We start from the raw sequence: 21,397 nt of genomic DNA, 5'->3' as shown, positions 1-21,397 counted from the left end.
GCAGACGCTTTACCGACTGAGCCACCAGGGAAGTCCTACGAAGCCAGGTCTATGCCAAAACCACCGTCTTGCCACTGGCCAGCCTTCCTGTTACCCCCGAATCCTCGCCTTCCAGAGCCCCTGTTCAGAACCAGGCCCATTCCTCTATATCTTATGTGTTTTCAGGACCTTTGCTTTCTCTGGGAGAAAGAAAAAAATTCACCTGAAGGAGACACGTTGACTGGGAGAGAAACACAGACCTCTGACATCTTCTATTTCTAATCTCCTGATTCCATCTCTCTTTCGTGTCAGTGTCCACCTTCCACAAACCTGCTCTTCTTCCCAAGGTGCCAGGTAGGGAAGCATCATCAATACAGATCAGCAGACAGACCCAAGAAAACATTTTTACAACACCCTTGTCTGGGTAAGTCCAACCAGGACCTTTTCAGATGAAAACCCTTTCCCTTGCTTATTGGAGAAAAGTCAGGAGCTTCAGATTAAATGGAAAGTTTTGCAATGAAAGAGGTTTTCATTTCACTTGAAAACCAATGTACAACCACATCCTCAACGCAGGATGACTCCTTGCCAACGAGATGCCCTCTCCCCCAGCACACCCAAAGTGGGCACCCGGGGCGGGCCCCCGCCCCCATTGGAGGCCTGCCCTCGACCACCTCGGCCTGTTTCTGGGGCGGAGCCCCGCCCATCCGTCACTCACCCAGGAGGGCCGTCTGAGGGTGGGTCCGAGCGTGTCTCCCTCTGGAGGTGGACCTGGGAGGAGGCCGCCGCTCCCTGGCCTCAGCGGGGAGGAGGAGGAGGGTCGGTCCGAAGAGCAGCAGAAAGCAGCCCACCAGCATCTTCTCCATCTTCAAGAAGAGGAAGAGGGGCTAGGCTGTGACAAACACAACGGGAGAAGAGGGCTGGGTGAGGTTTCCGGGTCTCCCTGAACCCGACAAGCCGTAGGCCCCCGCCCTCTCCCCCCCACCCCCCCCTCTCCCCCCCACCCCCCCCTCTCCCCCCCACCCCGCCTTTCCCCAATCAGACGTGCCGCTGGTACTTAAAATGCCATTTGTGTGTGTGACCCTCAGACCCCACTGGTAGGTTCTTGAATGGTCTGAGCAGGGCGTGCATAGTTGGAATTTTTCGCCACTTTGGTCACCATAAGACTGAACGGAAAACTTGGGGGGGGGGGAATCTACCCTGAAGTATCTTTTCAATCAAGTTTATTTTCAGTTATTCGTAGTCACATTCTATATCCTGGATTTGAAAAAGGGAAAACTCCACCCGAGGAGTCCAAGTAACAATATTTTCTTAGTCTAATAATGGTGGATGGCAGGAATTAATCTGTATGTTTCCCAAGGAATTCACATACAGTTGCAATAAGTTAACATGACTTAGCCTCCCAGCCTCCCTGCCTCCCACATGCATCTATTAAGAGGGAGCGTGGTTCAGTGGTTAAAGGCTTGAACTCTGGCACCAGACTACCGGGCTCTGGATTCTGGCTCTGACGCTTGCTAACTGTGTGTGACCTTGGGCAAGCTACTTAACCTCCCCATGCCACGTGGGAATATGGGATAATATTAGTTAATTGAGTGACTTAATTCATGTAACTGTTGTATTCAGGATAGTGTCTGGCACACATGAGGAGGTAGGGGCAAGCGTGCAAGCAAAAGTGTTAGGAGACCAGAGAAGAACAGGATCTATTACAATGTTGAGCAAGAAGCTCTTAGATGCAGAAAGAATTTTAGCCCTGAGTTGAGTTTCAGATATCCACAGAGGCGAGGGAGTTTCAATTGGAGTAACACACTCTTGACCAGACTTGAACCGTTTTCTGTGCTGGTCCTGCAGAGTAGCCGCTGTTGAAGGCTCTGGAGAAAAGATTCTGAGCAGGGAAGTAACGTGATCAGATCCAGGCTTTCCCAGGCTGGCCAGTCTCAGTACCTCACGTGGGATGAGACAGGCACTTGCCAGGTGGTGAATGATACGGACTCTTCTGCCTGGCAAACCCTCACGGAAAAGGCAGTGTCCTGGGACTAGGTTTAAATTGTTTTTCTTCTAGTTTCAGTCATCACGATGGATGTCATAAGCCATTTATTAATTTACACAAATTAGTGGGGAGGAGGGAATATTTAAGGAGGAAAAACATTTAAGGAAGATCATCTGCCTGTAAAGTTTCTTTACTAAGTCCTCATCTTGTGCTTGGCCATTCCACCCAGTTGATTTCATCTAATCCTCATCCCAATCAGAATTACTGTTTCTGCTTTTTAGAGATGAGAAAACTGAGGCTCAGAGAAGTTTAGTAACTTGACTGAGCTCACCCAGCTAAAATAAGTAGCAAAGAAGGGATTCAAACCCAGGGTAAGCAGCTAATTTACCATTTAACAGAAAACTTGGCTAGCTGCAAGTCAAGTCCCCAGAAGTCAATTCATGAAAGGCCATAGCTGTTTCACCGTCAGAGGTGGGATCAGGACAGGACCAGGGCAGGGATCACTTCCCAAAACGTGGGGGAAAAAAACACCTTAATAATTCCGTGAACTGTTTGTTCAGCAAGCTGCTTTCAGGAATTGACCTGGAGATGAACCTAGGCCTGTCGACCTTCAAAGACCATAGTTTTTCACACTTGCTGTGTTGCACTAGCTCACTTCTCACTCTGCCTTAAGGTTCCATTAAAAATAGCAGATGTTCATTCAGTGCTTGAGCCAAGTGTTTTAAATGTATTAAGCCGTTTAATTCTTACAGTAAGTAAAGAAGTTAAATAATTTACCTAAGGTTATGCAGGTGATAAAGGGGTGAAGCTCCAGAGCATTGCTATTTCCTTATGGATAACTACTGCCCACCCCTTATAACAAAATAAAACTCTTTACTAACTGGTCCCTTTTCATAGCTTAACCTGTGAGGTTCCTTTTTAGAAAAGGAAGAAAACTTAAAAGATTTTCCCTCTTTCTCTGATCCTAAACCTACTGTTTATTTCAAGTTCCCTTGGTTTTATCAATTCTAAGTGTAGTACGTCATTTATATGTGATTTATTATTTTAGCGATGGTCTCCTTCTTCCCATATGCACAAAGTCCATGTTTATTTCTTTCAAAATATATATAACACTCTCTCAAGGGTCCACGTCCATCCCGACACATCTACAATTAAATCCAAACATTTAGAACACGTTGTGGTGGATAATTATCATTTTCAAAAAACAAACACCATTTCACGTGGCTTGGGTTTACTGTGGATTTTAAGAGGTGTTTGCATTTTCGAGTCACCATTGCTAACCAGAGGGGTCTGGAGATATGTGAGGGATAGGGAGTTGAGAATAAACAGATCTGGACTTCCCTGGTGGTCCAGTGGTTAAGAGTCTGCCTGCCAGTTCAGGAGACGGGTTCGATCCGTGCTGTGGGAAGATTCCACTTACCAAGGGACGACTAAGCCTGAAAGCTGAGCAACTACTGAAGCCCAGGCGCCCTAGAGCCTGTGCTCTGCAACAAAGAAGCCACCGCACCGGGCAAGGAGAAGCCGTGCGCCAAAAACAAAGGGCGCAACTGGAGAGAGCACGCCCCAGCTAGAGAAACCCCACGAGCAGCAACGAAGACCCGGTGCCGCCATAATAAATAACATTTAAAAAAAAAGAATAAACAGAGCTAAACATTTCTAGTTGTCTAACCCTGAGCAAGTTACTTTACCTCCCTCTGCTGCAGTTTCCTCATCTTTAAACTGGGGATGATAAAGACATCTGGTTGTTGTATGAATTAAATAAGCTCAAATATATAAAGCACATAGAATGTGGTGGCAGGTGGGAGGGAGGTTCAAGAGGACAGGGACCTATGGCAGATTCATGTTGATACATGGCAGAATAATATATTGTGTTGCCTTGCAACACAATATTGCAAGGCAATTATCCTCCAATTAAAAGGAAATAAATTTTAAAAATATAGTAAGTGTCCCAAAAGTGACAGCTACTTTTTATTATCATTATGCAATCAAACCAATTAATATGAAGTGCACACTGTTAATTCTGTCATATTGAGCCATTTAATGTACCTTATATTAACTTTGATGCTGACTTGCGACACTGTAATAAAACAATGACACACACACAAATCCATAATTTAAAAATACAAGTTAGTATCTTAAAGTATTTAAAATTTCTTTCTACAGAGTGAAATAATGCCACTTACAGCAACCCGGATGGACCTAGAGGTCATTATACTACGGTGAAGTCAGAAAGAGAAAGACAAATACCATATGATACCACTCACATGTGGAATTTAAGATATGACACAGGGAACGTATCTACGAAACAAACAGACCCACAGAAGAGAGAACACACTTGTGGTTGCCAACAGGGAGAGGAGTGGACGAGTTTAGGATCAGCAGATGCAAACTTCTGTGTATAGACCGGGTAAGCAACAAGGCCCCACTGTACAGCATGGGGAACTACGGTCAACGTCCCGTGATAAACTGTGATGGAAAAAATATGAAAAAGAATGCGTGTATAACTGAGTCACTGTGTACAGCAGAAATTAGCACACTGTTGTAAATCAACTATGCTTCAGTAAAATAAATTTTAAAAATTCCTTTTTCAAAATGCAATGGTACAGCAAGTCACAGTCTGATAGAAAAGATTTCCAAGACATATATCCCTATATGTCTGTATGTCTATATATCATTTATATTCCGCACATACATTCCTATAACAACACAAAGACAAATGACCCACTTGAAAACGTGCAAAATATTTGAACACTCACATCACCAAAGAAGACATTCAGATAACAAATAAACATATGAGAAAATGTTCAACATTCTCAGTCATCAGAAAAATGCAAATTAATAATCACAATGACAGGGACTTCCTTGCTGGTCCAGTGGCTAAGACTCTGCACTCTCAATGCAGGGGCCTGGGTCCAATCTCCGCTCAGGAAACCAGATCTCCAATTCCACAACGAAAGATCCTGAGTGCCACAATGAAGACCGAAGATCCCTCCAGCTAAAACTAACATTCCATGCAGCCAAAATAAATAAACATTAAAAAAACTAAAAATCACAGTGACATTCCATGACAAATTCACCAGAATATCTAAAACTTAAAAGACTGATATAACCAAGCATTGACAAAAATGCAAAAAACTGGAATTCTAATATGTTGCTGGTAAGGATGCAAATTGATACAGTCATTTAGAGAAACAACATAGCAGTTGCTCATACAGTTCAAGGTACATTTCCCAAAGGAGACAACACGAGGTGACCAACTGGCCTGGTTTGCCTGAATTGCCTGTGTTTTAGCACCGAAAGCCTTTCATCCCAGAAAACTCAGTCCTGGGCAAACTGGGCCAACCAGAAAGCTACATATTTACCCAAAAGACATAAAAACACATCTACACAAAGACATACTCAGATGCTCATAGACGCTTTCTTTGTGAAAGCTGAAAACTGGGAACACAAACGTCCATATATGAATGAACAGATAAATAAATTGTGGTACATCCATAAGACGGACTAATACCAATTAATGGAATGATACACTGGGTGAATCTCAAACGAATTAGGCTGAGTGAAAGTAGCCAGACACAAAAAGAACACATAGTGAACAATTCCATTTACGTGACATCCAACAAAGGGCGACACTGTACGAGAGAAAGGAGATCAGTGGTTCTGATTTGATCTCGGGATTGGATGGGAAAAGAGGGTCAGCTACATCTACTTCTGCTTCATTGACTACACTAAAGGCTTTGAGACTGTGGATCACAGCAAACCGTGGAAAATTCTTAAAGAGATGGGAATACCAGACCACCTGACCTGCCTCTTGAGAAATTTTGCAGGTCAAGTAGCAACAGTTAGAACCAGACATGGAAAAATGGACTGGTTCAAAATTGGGAAAGGAGTACATCAAGGCTGTATATTGTCACCCTGCTTATTTAACTGATATGAAGAGTACATCATGCGAAATGCAGGACTGGATGAAGCACAAACTGGAATCAAGAGTGCCAGGAGAAATATCAATAACCTCAAATATGCAGATGACACCACCCTTATGACAGAAAGAGAAGAGGAACTAAAGAGCTTCTTGATGAAGGTGAAAGAGGAGAACGAAAAAGCTGGCTTAAAACAACATTTAAAAATTAAGATCATAGCATCTGGTCCCATCACTTCATGGCAAATAGATGGGAAACAATGGAAACAGTGAGAGACTTTATTTTCTTGGGCTCCAAAATCACTGCAGATAGTGACTGAAGCCATGAAATTAAAAGATGCTTGCTCCTTGGAAGAAAAGCTATGACAAACCTAGACAGCATATTAAAAAGCAGAGACATTACCTTGCCAACAAGGTCTGTCTAGTCAAAGGTATGGTTCCTCCAGTAGTCATGTATGAATGTGAGAGTTGGACCTTAAAGAAGGCTGAGCGCTGAAGCATTGATGCTTTTGAGCTGTGGTGTTGGAGAAGACTCTTGACAGTCCCTTGGACTGCAAGGAGATCCAACCAGTCCATTCTGAAGGAGATCAGCCCTGGGTGTTCTTTGGAAGGAATGATGCTAAAGCTGAAGCTCTAATACTTTGGCCACTTGATGTGAAGAGCTGACTCGTTGGAAAAGACCCTGATTCTTGGAAAGACTGAAGGCAGGAGGAGAAGGAGACGACAGAGGACAAGATGGCTGGATGGCATCACTGACTCAATGGACATGAGTTTGAGGAAACTCCGGGAGTTGGTGATAGACAGGGAGGCCTGGTGTGCTGCAGTCCATGGGATTGCAAAGAGTCGGACACAACTGAGTGACTGAACAACGACACAGAAGCAGGAGGGAAATTTGGGGGCTGACATAAGTATTCACCATGATTGTGGTAGATATTACATGGCTCTATACATTTGTCAGAGCCCATCAAATTATACACTTAAAACTGAAGATTTTTTTTTCTTTTTAAAAAATATTTATTTTTGGCTTCATCAGGTGTTAGTTGTCCCATGGCATACGGGATCTTAGTTCCCTGACCAGGGATCGAACCTGTGTCCCCTGCATGGCAAGGCAGATTCTTAACCACTGGACCACCAGGGAAGACCCCAAAGTGGAGAATTTTATTGTTTAAGTTCAACTTCAAAACAGCTATTAAAAAAAAAAAATCTAAAGAGATAGGGGAAAGGATACTGTATACAAGTCAACATAAAACCAGTATGGCAGTATTAATATCTGACAAGATAGACCTTTTTAAACAATTCAATGGCAGTGAAACAAGAAAAAATAAGTCAGTACATGTAGCCCACATTAATTGTTGTGTCTCAGTGTGGCATTTATAACTGCTAGCATTTGAAGAACAGAGGCCAGAGCCAGTTCTCACCAGAAAATGGAATGATGTTTGAGAAACAGTTCTTTTCATAGATGGGCATATGAGAAGAATTGTTGTACTGAGAAATAGAGGTTAATTCAATCAGAACAGATTCCATGAAGCATTTGGGGGCATGGAAAGAATATTAAAAAAAAAAAATACAACAGTTTTGATTTTTGTTCTAGCAATTTTTCTCCTCTCCATGAGACAATGAGTCTTTTCATTTAGCTTTACCAAGAGGGTGGAGGAGAGAGAGAGGAGATTGTTCTGACGGTCTTAGCTATAACTTCTTCTAAGCATCACTGTTCCAAGTCAATTGACAGGCGCCTAGGATCTCACGGGAGCCAACACTACATGCCAGGGGCCTTGGGAGGAGAGGCCTGGCTCTGTCTCAACACGCCTTGTGACCTCAGTTAGGTGATTTAACTTTCTGGGCTTTAACTAGTCAGCTATAAAATGAGAGGCGTGACCTGGAAGCCATGTTTCCCAGCCTAAACCAGATCACAGGCCGGGATGACGCTGCTCTCCTGAGGAAGCCTGGGCCTGACACCCTCCCAGGCTGTAAACCCTGCCCCTGGATGAGAAAGGGGCTAAGGCTCTAGCATTTTCCAAGCGCCTACTACGGGCCAGGCAGTGAGCAGGCCACTTTGTGTAATATTATCTCATCTGGTCCCACAACCGTTCTGTGAGGTGGACTAGTTCCCAATTCCTTGGATGGGACACCAAGAGCTACAGATGGAAAGATGTTCCCCCAGTGCCTCAGAGCTAGTTAAGTGACAAAGCCCAGATTCTACCCCTGCCATCTCTTAGGCAGCCAGCCTACTTGCTAAAAAAAGAGATTTTGAGTCCCCTTCTCTGTGCCGAAAGTTCTTAGACATCAGATACAATAGTTTTGTCCCTCGCAAGCCGCTGCTCCATTGGCACACCTCGGGTCCACACTAACCGCTGTGTCCACCGGAAATCTGTCACACAGGACGGCCCCAAAGGCCTTCCTGCCAGCCCCCACCTTAGACCAGAACCCCCAGCTCCCGCAAGGCCAGCAAGTGGAGCCCAGCTTCTGCTGGGAAGGACTCAAGGTCATGGTGCTCAGGACGCTCTCAGTACCCGACGCTGAGATGTTGACCTGATGTTGACTGTGATTTTCACCCCATGGTCTAGGCCTGCTTGCCAGCCCGGCCTTTCCAGGCACAGACTCGAGTCCTTTCATGGAAGGGTAAGTCCACGGTCAAGGGTGACAGGAGATTTGGCCTCAGCTCCAGTGTCTTCCTCGAGCCTCTGTCACATCCACGGGTGGACGCTTTCTCGCGTCTGCCAGCTCCCCGCTCCAGACCTCCCAGCAGGTCCTGCCACTGCAGCAATGCTCGAGGTTCTCGATTTCTCACCCAGACTCCTCCAGAAGCTTTGGAACTGCTCTTACCGCCTGGGGTCCTGCCTCTTCCCTGCTCAGCTTCCAACTGCAGCCTGCTTACCGTCGTCCATGCTTAAGGCCCACCGGCCACCCTCCAACCCCACACGCACCCCAGCCCCTTGACCGCTGCCAGAGGAACTCAGATTCTTGTGCTAGCTGGGTGCCTTCACTCAGGCTGGTCCCTTGGCCCAGTCTACATTCATCAGAACTGCCTTGGAGGACCTCCCTGGCAGCCCAGTGTTTAGGGCTCCATGCTTTCCCCTGCCGGGGGCCTGGGTTCGGTCCCTGGTAGGGGAACTAAGATCCCACAAGCTATGCAGCGAAGCTAAAAAAAAAAAAAACGCAACAAAACCGCATTCATTCCTCAAGTTTCAGCTCAGATGTTCAGCCACTCTCCAGAATGTTCTCTGATTTTCCCAGTGAAGATTGATGTTCCTACACCCTCTTAGCAGTGAGTTGGCTGTCCGCTCTGGCCCTGGGTTTCTTTTTCTTGCTTCTGTATCTGCCTCCCTGACTAGACTCTGAGCGGTTCCATGAAACCACACCTTGTCATCTCTGTATCCCTGGTGCTGAATTTTGTAAATGAACTCTTAGAAAATAGGTAAATGCTGAATAAACACATTTACTGATCAGCAAAAGATCGATAAATGTTGAATCAAATTGGCCCTAGTTCTGCACCCAACATCTTGACAAGGCCAAGCAGGTCTTCATCTATGTACGATGTTTGCCAGGATGGGGGCGACCCCAAAGGCTCTGCCTTGTGATAGGAGGAAACTCTCCCCCAGATTTCTTGTCCGTGTTGAACACATAATTGTTAAATGGTATCGATGAAATATCAAATATCTAGTTGTAATAATTAAAGTATCCATTTCATCATACATGCATATTCAAAACATTTCAAATTGCAAAATACAGATTCGTTTAGCAATAATGCTGTATTCATTAAAAATGTTTCATAGAAAAAGTGTTTTTCATAAAAGTGTTTTTTTCTCACTTCATAAAACAGTTTTCAAATGCTTGCCTTTCCAACATCAGTATTTCATCAAACTAAAGATGTTTTTTGAGTCTTCTGCCACCCTCACTTCTGTTTAAGTTGTGTGAGATACAGTACTTTCTGAATCCATATGTGATGTTGTCACTGGAAAGTTTATCTCAGGCCACCAGTCCCCACTTACGTAACATGAGGACAGTTGGGTTTTTTCATGTCCTGGAAACATAAATTCACCGTCTCTGCAACCTATTCATTGCGTTGCTCTTAAGGTATTGTATCCAGTGTCATCCAACACTTATAATTGTGAAATTGTGTCCAGAAGAATAATGACTAAATTTGAATTGATTTTTCTTTTACTGTTTTGGTCAGTTGACTTCTACGTGCATTATCCAAAATTAGTACATTGATTGAGGACAGTTCAAGCCAACGTTCCATCCCAAATATGTTCAATGTATTTGACAGAGCTCCCCCTACTTTGAGAGCTCTGCAAGGACTCAAATATAGAGCAAATTCCTATTTTCCAAGGAAGCATTTTCTGGGGGAAAATATCCTCACCTCATATTTTGGTATACAGGGCATTCTTACCATATCTTTTCTCCCTTCCAGACAAGCAAGCACCACATTCTACCATGTGATGTCTCTCATGCCTTCTCCCCTTTCCATCCATACCAATGTCACAGCCTTAGACCTGGCCCTTACTCTCACTGGAGAGACTACAAAGGTCTTGCCAGACATTGCTAGTTGTCCTCCAATATTTCCCCTCCTTCTTTAGTAACAGAATCTCCCTTATTCACTTGACATGTGTGGGAATTAAGACCAAATGCTCAGCCTTCCCTTCTTCCCTACATGGGTCGGGGGGACAGAAGTCAACATTGTGTGTACAACTTCTGAGAAGTGTCCTTACAGGAGAGGAGCTGAGGGCCGATTGTGGAGTGCTACAAATGTTCTGCGGATTACTCAGTGCTGACTCATTAATGAAATTAATGATTACTCAATTAATGAAAAATAATCCAGCTACGTCCCTGATTAGTGCACTTTCTTATATGCGTGCTTCAGTAAAATGTTTACTTAAAAAACAGGTAATGCTAAGTTAGAATAGCAGTTACCTTTGGAGGAGGTGATAATTAATCGGGGGTACAAGGGGGGGCTTCTGGGGTACCAATCTGAGAAGTGGTCACATGAGAGTGTTCATTTTCAAAAGATCCACTGAACTGCTCCCTTATGGTTTTTTGGCATCGTTTTCTATGTGCTTTTGATTCTAAGTTTACTTGACAAATGTGTGCAGTACTACTCCTGCCCCCCTTGCTCCCAGATCACTCCATGGACATTCAGGGAGAGATGTGAGCTGCAGCAGAGATTTTGGAGGAAGTTTAATGGGTGTTCTCTCTTGAATGGGCTACTGTGCACACACTGGGAGGGATGTTAATAAGAATAAAGCTGTACTGGTGGTCCTGACCTTGAACTCCTTCTTAAGCCCTGGGATGTGCAAAATAATGTCCCTCCAAAGATGTCCATGTCCTAATCCCCAGAATTTGTGGATATGTTACATTACACAGCAAAGGGGAATTACAGTTCCTAATCAGCTGACTTTAAAAATGGGGAGCTACTGTATATCAACTATATCTCAATTTTAAAAATAGAAGGGAAAAAAAAAAAACAAACAGGGCGAGTATCCTGCATTATCCAGGTGAGCGCAATGCAGTCGTCAAGGTCCTCAAAAACCTAAGAGGGAAGCAGCATGAGGAGTACTCAGCCTGACACTGCTGGCTTTGCAGATGGCAAGAGGCAGTAAGCCAAGCAAAGAGGAGGGAGTCTAGAAGCTGGAAAAAGCAAGGAAATGCATTCTTCCCTAAAGCCTCCCGAAGGAACGATAACACCCAGTAAGAACTATTTCAGACTCGTGACTTCCAGAAACAGAGGATGAGACTTTTTAAAATTGAAATATAGTTAGTTTACCATGTTGTGTTAGTTTCAAGTGCATAGCAGTGATTCAGTTATACATACATGTATATTTACACACACATACATGTATATGTATACATATTCTCTTTCAGATTTTTCCATTATATGTTCTTATGAAATATTGAGTATTGATCCCTGTGCTATACAGTAGATCCTTGGCATTCACCTAGCTTATATTTAGTAGTGTGTGCGTTATTCCTAATTTACCTCTCCCACTCACCCACTATCCCCTTTGGTAACCATAAGTTTATTTCCTGTCTCTGAATCTATTTCTGTTTTGTATCATTCATATCATGTTTTGAGATTCCACATATAAGTGATGTCATATGATATTTGTCCCTGTCTGACTTACTTCACTTAGTATGATAAGCCCTAGGTCCATCCATGATGCTGAAATTGGCATTATTTCATTCTTTTTTATAGCTGAGTAATTCAGCTAGATATACTACATCTTCTTTATCCATTCACCTGTCAGTGGACATACAGGTTGCATAAACTTGTTTTATGTCTCTGAGTCTGTGGAAAGTTACTACAGCATCAATGGAAAACTAATACAGACATTGTCTAGGGAATCTCAGAAAGGTGGTGATATTCTCAGAGGAGATCTTGGGGGATGGGGGCATTCTTTCTGTTTCACTGAAATGGAGAAGGAGAGGGATTAGAAAAATCAGAAGACACTGTTGATGGAGAAAAGGAGACCATTCTGAGGGGCCGGTGTTAAGGTTTGTCACAGAAAGGCAGAAACTGAAAGTAGTAACTTGAGAATTGCGTTTGAAGAAACCCAGGGCTCGCAAAAGATTTGACCCTTAGCCTTGACCCCGGTGGTCTTGAGCGTCTCATCTTTTAGACAAGTGAAAACAAACTCACCTAACTGGGAAGGTGCCGGGATGAGCCCTAAACAGAAATGAGATAAAATCCTTTGATCGACATCATTTTCTCTAATAGTAACTGTTTATTAGAATAATGCCCCCAAAGATGTCTATGACCTAATCATCCCAGAATCTGTGAATATGTTTTTGCCTTTTGTGGCAAAAGGGATTTTGTAGATGTGATTAAACTAAGGATATCGAGATGGAGAAAGTAGCCTGGATTATCCAAGTCGGCCCCAAGTAAGCACAAGGGTCTTTATAAGAGAGAGAAGTGGGGATGGAGAGGAGGTGGGGAGAAGGGGGAAGGAAGGGGAGAACTGGAAGCTGCTATGCTTTGAAGATGGAACAAAAGTCCAGGAGCCAAGAAACACAGGCAGCTTTCAGAAGCCAGAAAAGGCAAGAGAACAGATTTCCCCCGGAGCCTCCAGAGGGAACACAGCCTTGCCGACACCTTGATGTTAGCCCAGTGAGACCCATTTCAGACTTCTGACCTGCAGAACTGAAGGACAATAAATCTGTGCTGCTTTAAGCACTAAGTTTGTAGTAATATGTTACAGCAGCAATAAGAAACTGGTACAGTAACCTAAAATAGCAGTGGGGTATTCCAGTGGGGAGTGAGCCACAGCCCCCAGCGGTAAAGTTTTCTCTGACAAGACTCTTAAAAGAACCTTTGAAAAATGTTAGCTAGTTCACCTACTCAACCACTGCTTTTCCATGCAGATAGTTTGGTATAAATCTTATTTTCAATCAGTTCACTCTGAGCATTATCACATACTACCCACTGGCAGATTCATTCACAGTTAATTAACTCATTTAACTGTTATGACAACACTATGACACAGATGGCATCATCCCATTTGATGGATGACATAACTGAGGCTCAGATAACAATAATCATAGGTAATTAATATTGAGCACTGACTCTGAGCTAGGTATTACACTAAGCATTTTTATCTGCGTTAACTAATTTAATTCTCCCAACAGTCCTGTTCCCATTTACAGATGAGGAAACTGAGGCAGGAAGTCTCAGTAACTCTTCACAATCCCTGCAAGTAATGAGTGGCAGGTCTGAGACTGGAACCTCAGTCTCTCAGGCGCCAAGATCAAGGTCACACCCCACAACCTCTCATCACTGTCTGCATCATTACCGCCAACAACCAAGACCTCTGGGATGGAGCGCAGACCTGCCCTTCTCTCTCTCCGAGTCCCCTTCAGGGTCCTGCCGGGTAAGGCAGCAGTGGCTGTCTGCCGAGCCACATGGCAGGTTCAAAGATGACCTCATGGCTGGAGCTCCAAGTGGCAACCGGTCCTTTGGAAGGGCCTCCCTGGCCCTGTTTACTAGCAACAGCGAAGATAGCCTCCACTCTCTCATTGGCACTTCCGCACCCTCTTTTTCTGACCCTCCTGACTTATTCCCACGTGTTACAAACAGAGGAGTCCTCCAGAGTTTCCCTAAAAACAGGGAGTCCTAGGAAAGGACTCTCTCAAATGCACATGCTAAAAACCTGAAAACCAGAGGCCACTAGTCCCGTCCCAGCGAAAGCATCAGAGACTCCTGTGCCCTCGGCTGCTCTCAAACAGCGGCTCAGCCCTGAGCCCCAGCGTGTCCCCCTCACTGCCCACCCAGCCTCACGCCCAGCGCCCCTGCAGGCCAGCGTTGACCCTCCTGGTGCTCCCTCACCACCTGTCTCTGCCCCTCCTTCATTCCCGCCCCTCCTCACTCCTTGCCTTCTCTTAGGCCCCCACCAGAGCTGATTCTAGGAAAAATGGGGTATTTCTTTCTAGAACCTTCAATGATCCTCTTCTTCCTTCTCTATCTTTCGAGAAGCAATCTTCGGGGTTTCCCTGGTGGCTCAGTGGTAATGAATCTGCCTGCCGATGCAGGCAGCACAGGCACGGGTTCGATCCCTGATCTGGGAAGATCCCACATGTCATGGAGCAAGGAAGCCCATGGGCCACAACTACTGAGCCTGAGCCCCAGAGCCAGGGAGCTGCAGCTACTGAAGCCTGAATGCCTAGAGTCCACGCTCCACAACAAGAGAAGCCAACAGTGAGAAGTTCGTGCACCACAGCTAGAGTAGGCCCTGCTCTCCCCAACTAGAAAAAAGCCCTTGCAGCAACAAAGACCCAGCACAGCCCCAAACAAATAAATTTAAAAAAGAAGAAGAAGCAATGTTTGGTTCCCTCTTCTTTAAGTCTTCAGCCTCATTTCAACTACCTCTTGTTGAACAGAGATACGTGGTGACGGTGGAGCTCAGAGCATGGCAGCCATCTGAGGGGATCTCCGAGGTGGGCTCTGCACCTCTGGTCAGTGAGCTCCAGCCTCAGTGCCTCCAGGGGCACTGGACTCTAGAGCCAGGGACCCTGGATTCTTAGAGAAGAGCGGCCTGCCTGAATTCTATTGGCAGCAAAAAAAAAAAAAAAAGGCGGGGGCAGATGGGGAAACAGAGGTGAAGAACCACAGATATCTATCTGCAGTCTCAACAGGGAATTCCAAGGGATTGAGCTTCCGGGTTTGAAAGGAAACTTTCCAGACCATAAACCCATCTTGGAACAGCAATATGATTTTCTGAGGCTGTCCAGTTGGAAGCAGGCAGGGAGAACTGTGCAGGCGTGCTCCTGAGTACAAAATTGCAGTTAAATACATGCGGATCATCTGCCAGCCTCAGGTATCCACTCAGAGCCTAGCTTCCTCAGTTGGAGAGGAGGTGACTGTGTTCCTAGAAAAAAATTCCTTGCTCTTCTGGAGAGTCAGGTCATGGAACTAGTCTTAAGATGCCTGGAACGGTTGTAAGCACTTGAATTTAATCCTCACTGCCCTGTAGGTATGATCATCCCATTAGACAGATGAAGAAAGTGAGGCACAGAGTAGTTGGGTAACTCCAAGGTTACCAACCTGTAAGCTCCGCTCACAGCCAGGGTCTGAACCTCAGCAGGCCAACCCAGAGTCTCTGGTCTTGACCATGCCCCCCACCCCCACCCCCCTGCAGCCTTTTGCTGGTCTCTTGGCTGCCCCGCTGCTGGAAGCCAATTAAATGCACTTGGTGCAGACACGGCCCAGCTCCCTGATTTATGACTATCTGGAACTCGGTCATTTCGGGTTTGCTCAGGGCCATGAGTGTATTCCCGAGGAGCTATCTTCCTGTGAGTCCAGTCCCGGAGACCTTAACGAGAGGGGTGGGGGTGTTCCCTCATTTTTTCTCTCCTCTCTCCATACTATCCTGGGGGTTTCTAGCAATGACCACAAATGCCCTCACCTTTCTTTCCTTTCTCCACCACGTAAGGAAGCTGGAGCTTTAGCTCCATAGAAAACCAAGAACAAAATGCTGATGACACAGGCATGAAAAGACCAAGCCCGCCGAGGTGGGGAGTCGGAATCGATCCGCTCGCCAGCCGAACGGGAATCGCCGCAGATCCGCGCTCCTTAAGTCTGCCTTTTCCGGGGTTCGGCGGAGCCCGGGTCCGGGCGTCCCGGCGGCGAGGCACAGCGCCCCCACGGGACCCCACGGGGTGGCTACCGCGCTGTGCGCCCGGCGGCGCGGGGAGCGCGCGCGGAGCTCGCCCGGCCGCGGCGGCCCGACTACCCCCAGCCTGGGGTCCCGCAGTGCCGCCGTCGCTCTCGGGCTCTGCCTGCCCGGAGGGGTCGGGAGCCACGAGCCTGGGGCTAGAGGTGGTGGTCTGGGGGCGCCTGGCGGCGGGGGCCGCGCGGAGCGGCGGAGGCCGGGGCGCCAGCCTGGGGGCAGCGCCCGCGTGCGTGGGTGCCTAAGCCCTGCCTATCTGTCCGTCTGTCGGTCGGTAGGGGTCGGTCTGTCGTCCGCGCCTCGGGGCCGCGGGGCGAGGCAGGGGCCCCGGGGAGAGCGCGCCCCGCTCACCTGCAGCCGCCGCTGCCGCCGCCGCCGGCGCCTAGGAAGCGAGACAGGGGCGCAGCCGCCCGGGTCTTCCTCGCTGGCCTCGTCGCCGCTCCGAGAGCCACGGCTCTCCTCGGGGAGACCGCTCGTGGGAGCCGGGGAAGAAGCCCGAGGCGCTGCCGCTGTCTCCTCCTTGGCCGCTTCCTCCAAGTCCCATCCCAGAGCGCTCCCTTCGCTCGCTGGCTGCCGGGACGGCTCGGGGCCAGCGCGGGCGGGCGGGGGAGGCGGCGCCGCCGAGGGTGGGGAGAGGGCCGGCGGGAGGAGGGGTGTCCTCTTTGGGGACGGGGCGGGCGCGGAGAGGGAGCGGCGCGAGGACCGCCCCACTCCGAAGGCAGCCCCGGGAACCGGGCGCCCTGGCCGCGCGTCCTGCCTGCTGCCACCTCGCTCTGCGCGAGCCCAGGGGAGGATCTGACTCCCGGGGTCGGGAGCCGCGGGCTCGGGAACAACTAGGAGCTTTGGGGGCTTGGCTGGGGGGGGTGGGGGGCGTGGGGGCTGGGGCGGTGCGATGGAGAGCATCTCCTGGAGGAAGGCAGGCGTGATAGGGTCCCGTGTCCTGAACCGAGGGGCATGATCGGTCGTTCGTCGACGACGATGAAGTAGAAAGTGGCGAGAATTGGGGTAATTGGTGACAAGTGCCAGGAGCTGTCTTGGCAGTGCCCAGAGCACCGCTGCCAGTTCCTATTAAAAGAGCGTCCACTGGCAGGGACCAGGCCCCCGGGTTGTGGGGGGGGGGGGGGGGAGTCAGGATGCCAGGAGGGAAGGGAAACAGGTTCCCACCCTGAAGGAGCAGAGAAGGTCTGGTCTAGGCCAGACTTTTGAAATTATAGGCAAAGATGTTTGCAGTTTGGTAAAGTGAGGGGAACAGGACCTTAGAGGTCCCCCGGGGGATTTTGGAGGGATGCAGGAGACAGGGCTGGTCAGTGGCAGGGAAAGGGTCTGGCACCGCCAGTCTGTCAGCTCTCCCTGCTTCTGGCCAGCTCTCCCTGCTTCTGGCCAGCTGGGGTGAGTGGGGGTCTATACAACAAGCTAGTGTGTTAGTTGTCCCGACTCTTTTCGACCCCGTGGACTGGAGCCTGTCAGGCTCCTCTGTCCATGGAATTCTCCAGGCAAGCATACTGGAGTGGGTTGCCATTTCCTTCTCCAGGGGATCTTCCCAACCCAGGGATCGAACCTGGGTCTCCCGACTTGCAGGCAGTCTTTACTGTCTGAGCCACCAGGGAAGCCAACAGGCCAGGGCATCTTCTAATAATCACACCAAAATTATAACCCCAAACCATTAACCCAGCCACTCAGTTCAGGTTTTAACAAGCTATGGGGGAGAGGTAGTAGTATTAACAAGTTTCAAAACGTCTGGTGCTAGAGTCTGATCATTTAAGTACTCTTAGCTGCCTGACACCGAGCCATCACTCTTATTTGATGATTTGGTTTCTGGAATATGAATAAAAAAACAGGTACAAAAGCAATTCTTCAGGAAAGCTCCAGATGGGTAATTAAAATTCTAGCCATAAGGCAAGGGGTCAACATACTCAAGCCATCGAGGCAGCTCAGTGGTGTCATGAAGCCAAGAAAGAACACTGGATTTCTGTTCCCTTACCCTGTACCTTAGGCACACTGGGCACTCTTGCCTGCACTGATCAGAAATAGTTTCTTTGTATGTCTTTGGGAGGAGGTAGGTGGAGGTCGGAAAGCAGAGGAAAGCCTTCAGGAAATGTTTGGTCTCTGAAGTCTTGGATCCCACAAATGAAAATTCTTCCTGAGTCTGAGCCAGTGAAAATCCCTTAGGAGCTGGGGAAGTTGAGTTACAGTTTATGGAAACTTACAGTTTAAATGCGTTGCCTTATTCCAAGACACCAGTATGATCCAGTAACTTACCAGGGAAACAATAGCAATTCCGAAATCCTTCCAAATGTTAACGAATTGTAATTTAGTAAAAGACTTCAGTGATTCTGGTATATGCCAACTAAGATGGATGTTTTGCCCCAGGGAGTTCTATAAGAATTCCCCAGAAGTCTCTGTACAAAGTATGCGTAGGGCCAAGTCAAATAGGTCAGTGAGCTGTTCTACCTTGTGAAATGATCTTCAGGTCTGCCAGAAAAAAAAAAAAAAAGGAGAAGCAAAAGTGAGTTCAGTATCCTGAAATATCGTCAGAATAAAACAATGGTGTTCGTTTCTCAGTTACCTTTGGGGGTGAATGCAATTTGACAATAATAAAGGCTGCTAGGCAAAGTCCAAACTTGCCTTTTCTCCCAGAGGCTCTACTACTGGCTTAGTGCAGAGAGCCTTATTCATAAAAAGTATGGGGCTATGATTCCAGGTCTTACCTGGGCACTCACACAAGCAGACAGGAACGGGGGTGTGTAGGATCTCGGGTCTCTTGAGTTAGTTAGAATCTGTAACTGTTGAAACGACTTACCCCTTGATAGCTATACTGGGTTCAACTCACTTCTCTGTCTCTGGCAGGGGGGTCTATTGTAGAGTAAGGATGGGGGTGGGAGGGCAGTCGTTTGACCCAGACCTCACGTTCATGAAGAGCCTCAAATACAAACTTTGCCCGTTTCATTTGTTCCTTGTAAACAGTAGAACTTTTTGTTTTACGTTGCATTAGAATCCTTCCTAGAGGGCAGATTAAAATGAGACTACCAAACAGAAGAGGACCAGCACATAAGCAAACAAAGAGCAGACAGGTTGGCTCACAGAACTCGCAGCCTAAAATAAATCTTGTACTGATTTTTTTTTCCTTATTGATAATAGAAACATCGCTTTTGTTGACAAGATAGAGTCATACCAGGCAAGCTCTGCAGAACACGAAGAGGAACCTAGAACTTCGATGTCACCTCACTTGCCCTGTGTTTCTCTAGGAGACTGTTGATGGGTGTGTGTGCTCAGTCATGTCGAACTCTTCACGACCCCACGGACTGTAGCATGCCAGGCTCCTCTGTCCATGCAATCTTCCAGGCAAGAATGCTGGAGTGCTTTGCCAATCCCTCCTCCAATGGACGACGTTTTGTCAGAACCCTCCACTATGACACATCCGTCTTGAGTGGTCCTGCATGGCATGGCTCATAGCTTCATTGAGTTATGCAAGCCCCTTTGCCATGACAAAGCTGTGATCCACGAAGGGGCCTGATGTGTGAGTCCTGTGTAAACTGGTGGAGGTCGTCCCCATCCCACTCAAGTAGAAGGGCAGGACGTCTCACCTGGAGAGGAGCCTTCCCTCCTTTGGGCCACCTGCCGACTGGTCAGAGCAGGAGAGAAGGGAGAGAGCGGAGCACTGCAGACGCAGTGGCTGGGTTTCCACTCCAGCGTTGGGTGAGCCACCCTCACACCTGGCGGGGGGCGGGGGGGGGTGGCGTGCCTTCCTTCCAGATGCCCCTCAACATGGACAGCAGGTTCCATGTCAGAGGGTCCCCTTGAGGACAGGCTGGCTAATGGCACCATCACCCCAAGTGAAATGATTTCTAAATAAACATATCCCACCTTGGAAAGTGGACTCCAATGAGTTGCTGTGACCTTGAACTTGGACCAGGGGCTCCAGAAGGCAGGGACCAGGCCCTCTTTAGCTTGTTTACCATCTTCCCTAGGCCATGCTGTGGAAGAGACTGGGCTGCTATGGCTTTAACCTGAAGTTTAGAGTAGTCTTTTGTGAAATTGGGCTGATAAGGCTGCTTATCAAAAATGAGATAGGAAGATGGACTATCTCTGGACTGGGGAGCCTTAAAACTTGGGCAAGATTGAGTGGAAATCTGACTTGTGTTCTTGGATACTGACAAGGCTGAAATGTTGCCCGTCTCCCTGGAGACTAGTTTCCACTTTTGAAGTGGAGGATGGACCTGCTGTGCGTGGAAGCATCTCTCGGCAACACAGATTGCTGCCTCTTTCCTCCTGAAGCCCAGGAATTGGCACAAAGCAGTCTGCTATTAGAAGCCAATAGCCTCGTGTCTGTGACACTCAGCTAACTGCCTTCTCACCTTTTGCCATTGCTGAGTCTCTGTCTGCATTGGTTGCCTGGTGTTAAATCAGACTGCAGGAGACTTGGGCAATGAGGATGTGTATCTGTCCTATAAAATCCTCCAGCGTGCTGGCAGAACTCAATAAACTCAAGAATAACAAAAATATCAGAAGTCAGAACTTTTCTACTTTCTGTCTTGCTGGAGAAAATAACTGGGACACAGTTATTACCGGCGTCCAACAGAAGGGGAAACACTACAGATGGTCCAGTGGAAAGAATAAGGAATAAGGCAGTGAACTCCTGAGAGCCACAATAAATCATATGATGGAGAAAAATAAGATGTAATGCAATAAAGTGAACAATATTTTGTTGGTAGAGCACACTCTGAAAAGAAGCAATGGAAATGTCTTGTCTCATTTAAAGCAAGAATTGACAAAGCAATTCCCAAGTACAGAAAGTGCCAGAACATTACTGGCTACATGAACACTATCTGTGAACAAAAAGATGTTGAAAAGAAGATGCAATAACCAAAGTGCAAAAGAACTGAAATTTTCTTTTAGTTAAAGCAAAAGTTCTAAGACAGCTCGGCATTCTGGCCAGGCCTAATGAGAGGGCACAGACTAACACTGCTTCACCACTAACTCCAGACTACCACGGAGCAGAGAATATGTTAGACAAATTTCTGAAAATCAGTCAGTGTACCACACCACATCAACAGAATAAAAGACCAAAACCACACGATCTCAGTAGATGCTGGGAAAGTGTTTGATAGAATTCAACACTCCTTCATGATAGAAACACCCAACAAACTAGAAGTATATGGAGACTTCTTCGATCTAGTAAAGAACATCTGCAAAAAATCCACAACTAACATACTGAAAACTTTTCCTCTGGGATAGGAACAAGACAAAGACATGCTGTCTCACCACTTCTGTTCAGCACTAGACTAGATGTTCTAGCCAAGGCAAGAGAATGCAATAAAAGGTACCCAGCTTGGAAAGAAAAAAGTAAGACTATATTTG

At 47.0% G+C, this 21,397-nt stretch overlaps 1 protein-coding gene across 4 annotated transcripts in view; it reads right to left on the bottom strand.

Annotated features, from left to right (window-relative positions):
- The window catches only part of MATN2 (matrilin 2), a 173,134-nt gene extending 156,553 nt beyond the window's left edge, over positions 1-16,581 (bottom strand). For all 4 annotated transcript variants that reach the window (XM_086336039.1, XM_086336040.1, XM_086336041.1 and 1 more), the window contains exons 1-2: positions 16,391-16,581; positions 695-868 (exon numbers count right to left, since the gene is read on the bottom strand). In XM_086336039.1, coding sequence (XP_086192165.1) covers positions 695-842 — 148 coding nt within the window. In that variant the 5' untranslated portion in view covers positions 843-868; positions 16,391-16,581. The remainder of the gene's footprint in view (positions 1-694; positions 869-16,390) is intronic.
- Between the last annotated feature and the right edge of the window lie 4,816 nt (positions 16,582-21,397).

Source organism: Bos grunniens, chromosome 14, assembly GCF_055505025.1.
Source record: "Bos grunniens cultivar Pamir isolate PY7600 chromosome 14, Bosgru_T2T1.0, whole genome shotgun sequence".
NCBI lineage: Eukaryota > Metazoa > Chordata > Mammalia > Artiodactyla > Bovidae > Bos > Bos grunniens.
This window is presented reverse-complemented; position numbering and strand designations above follow the sequence as displayed.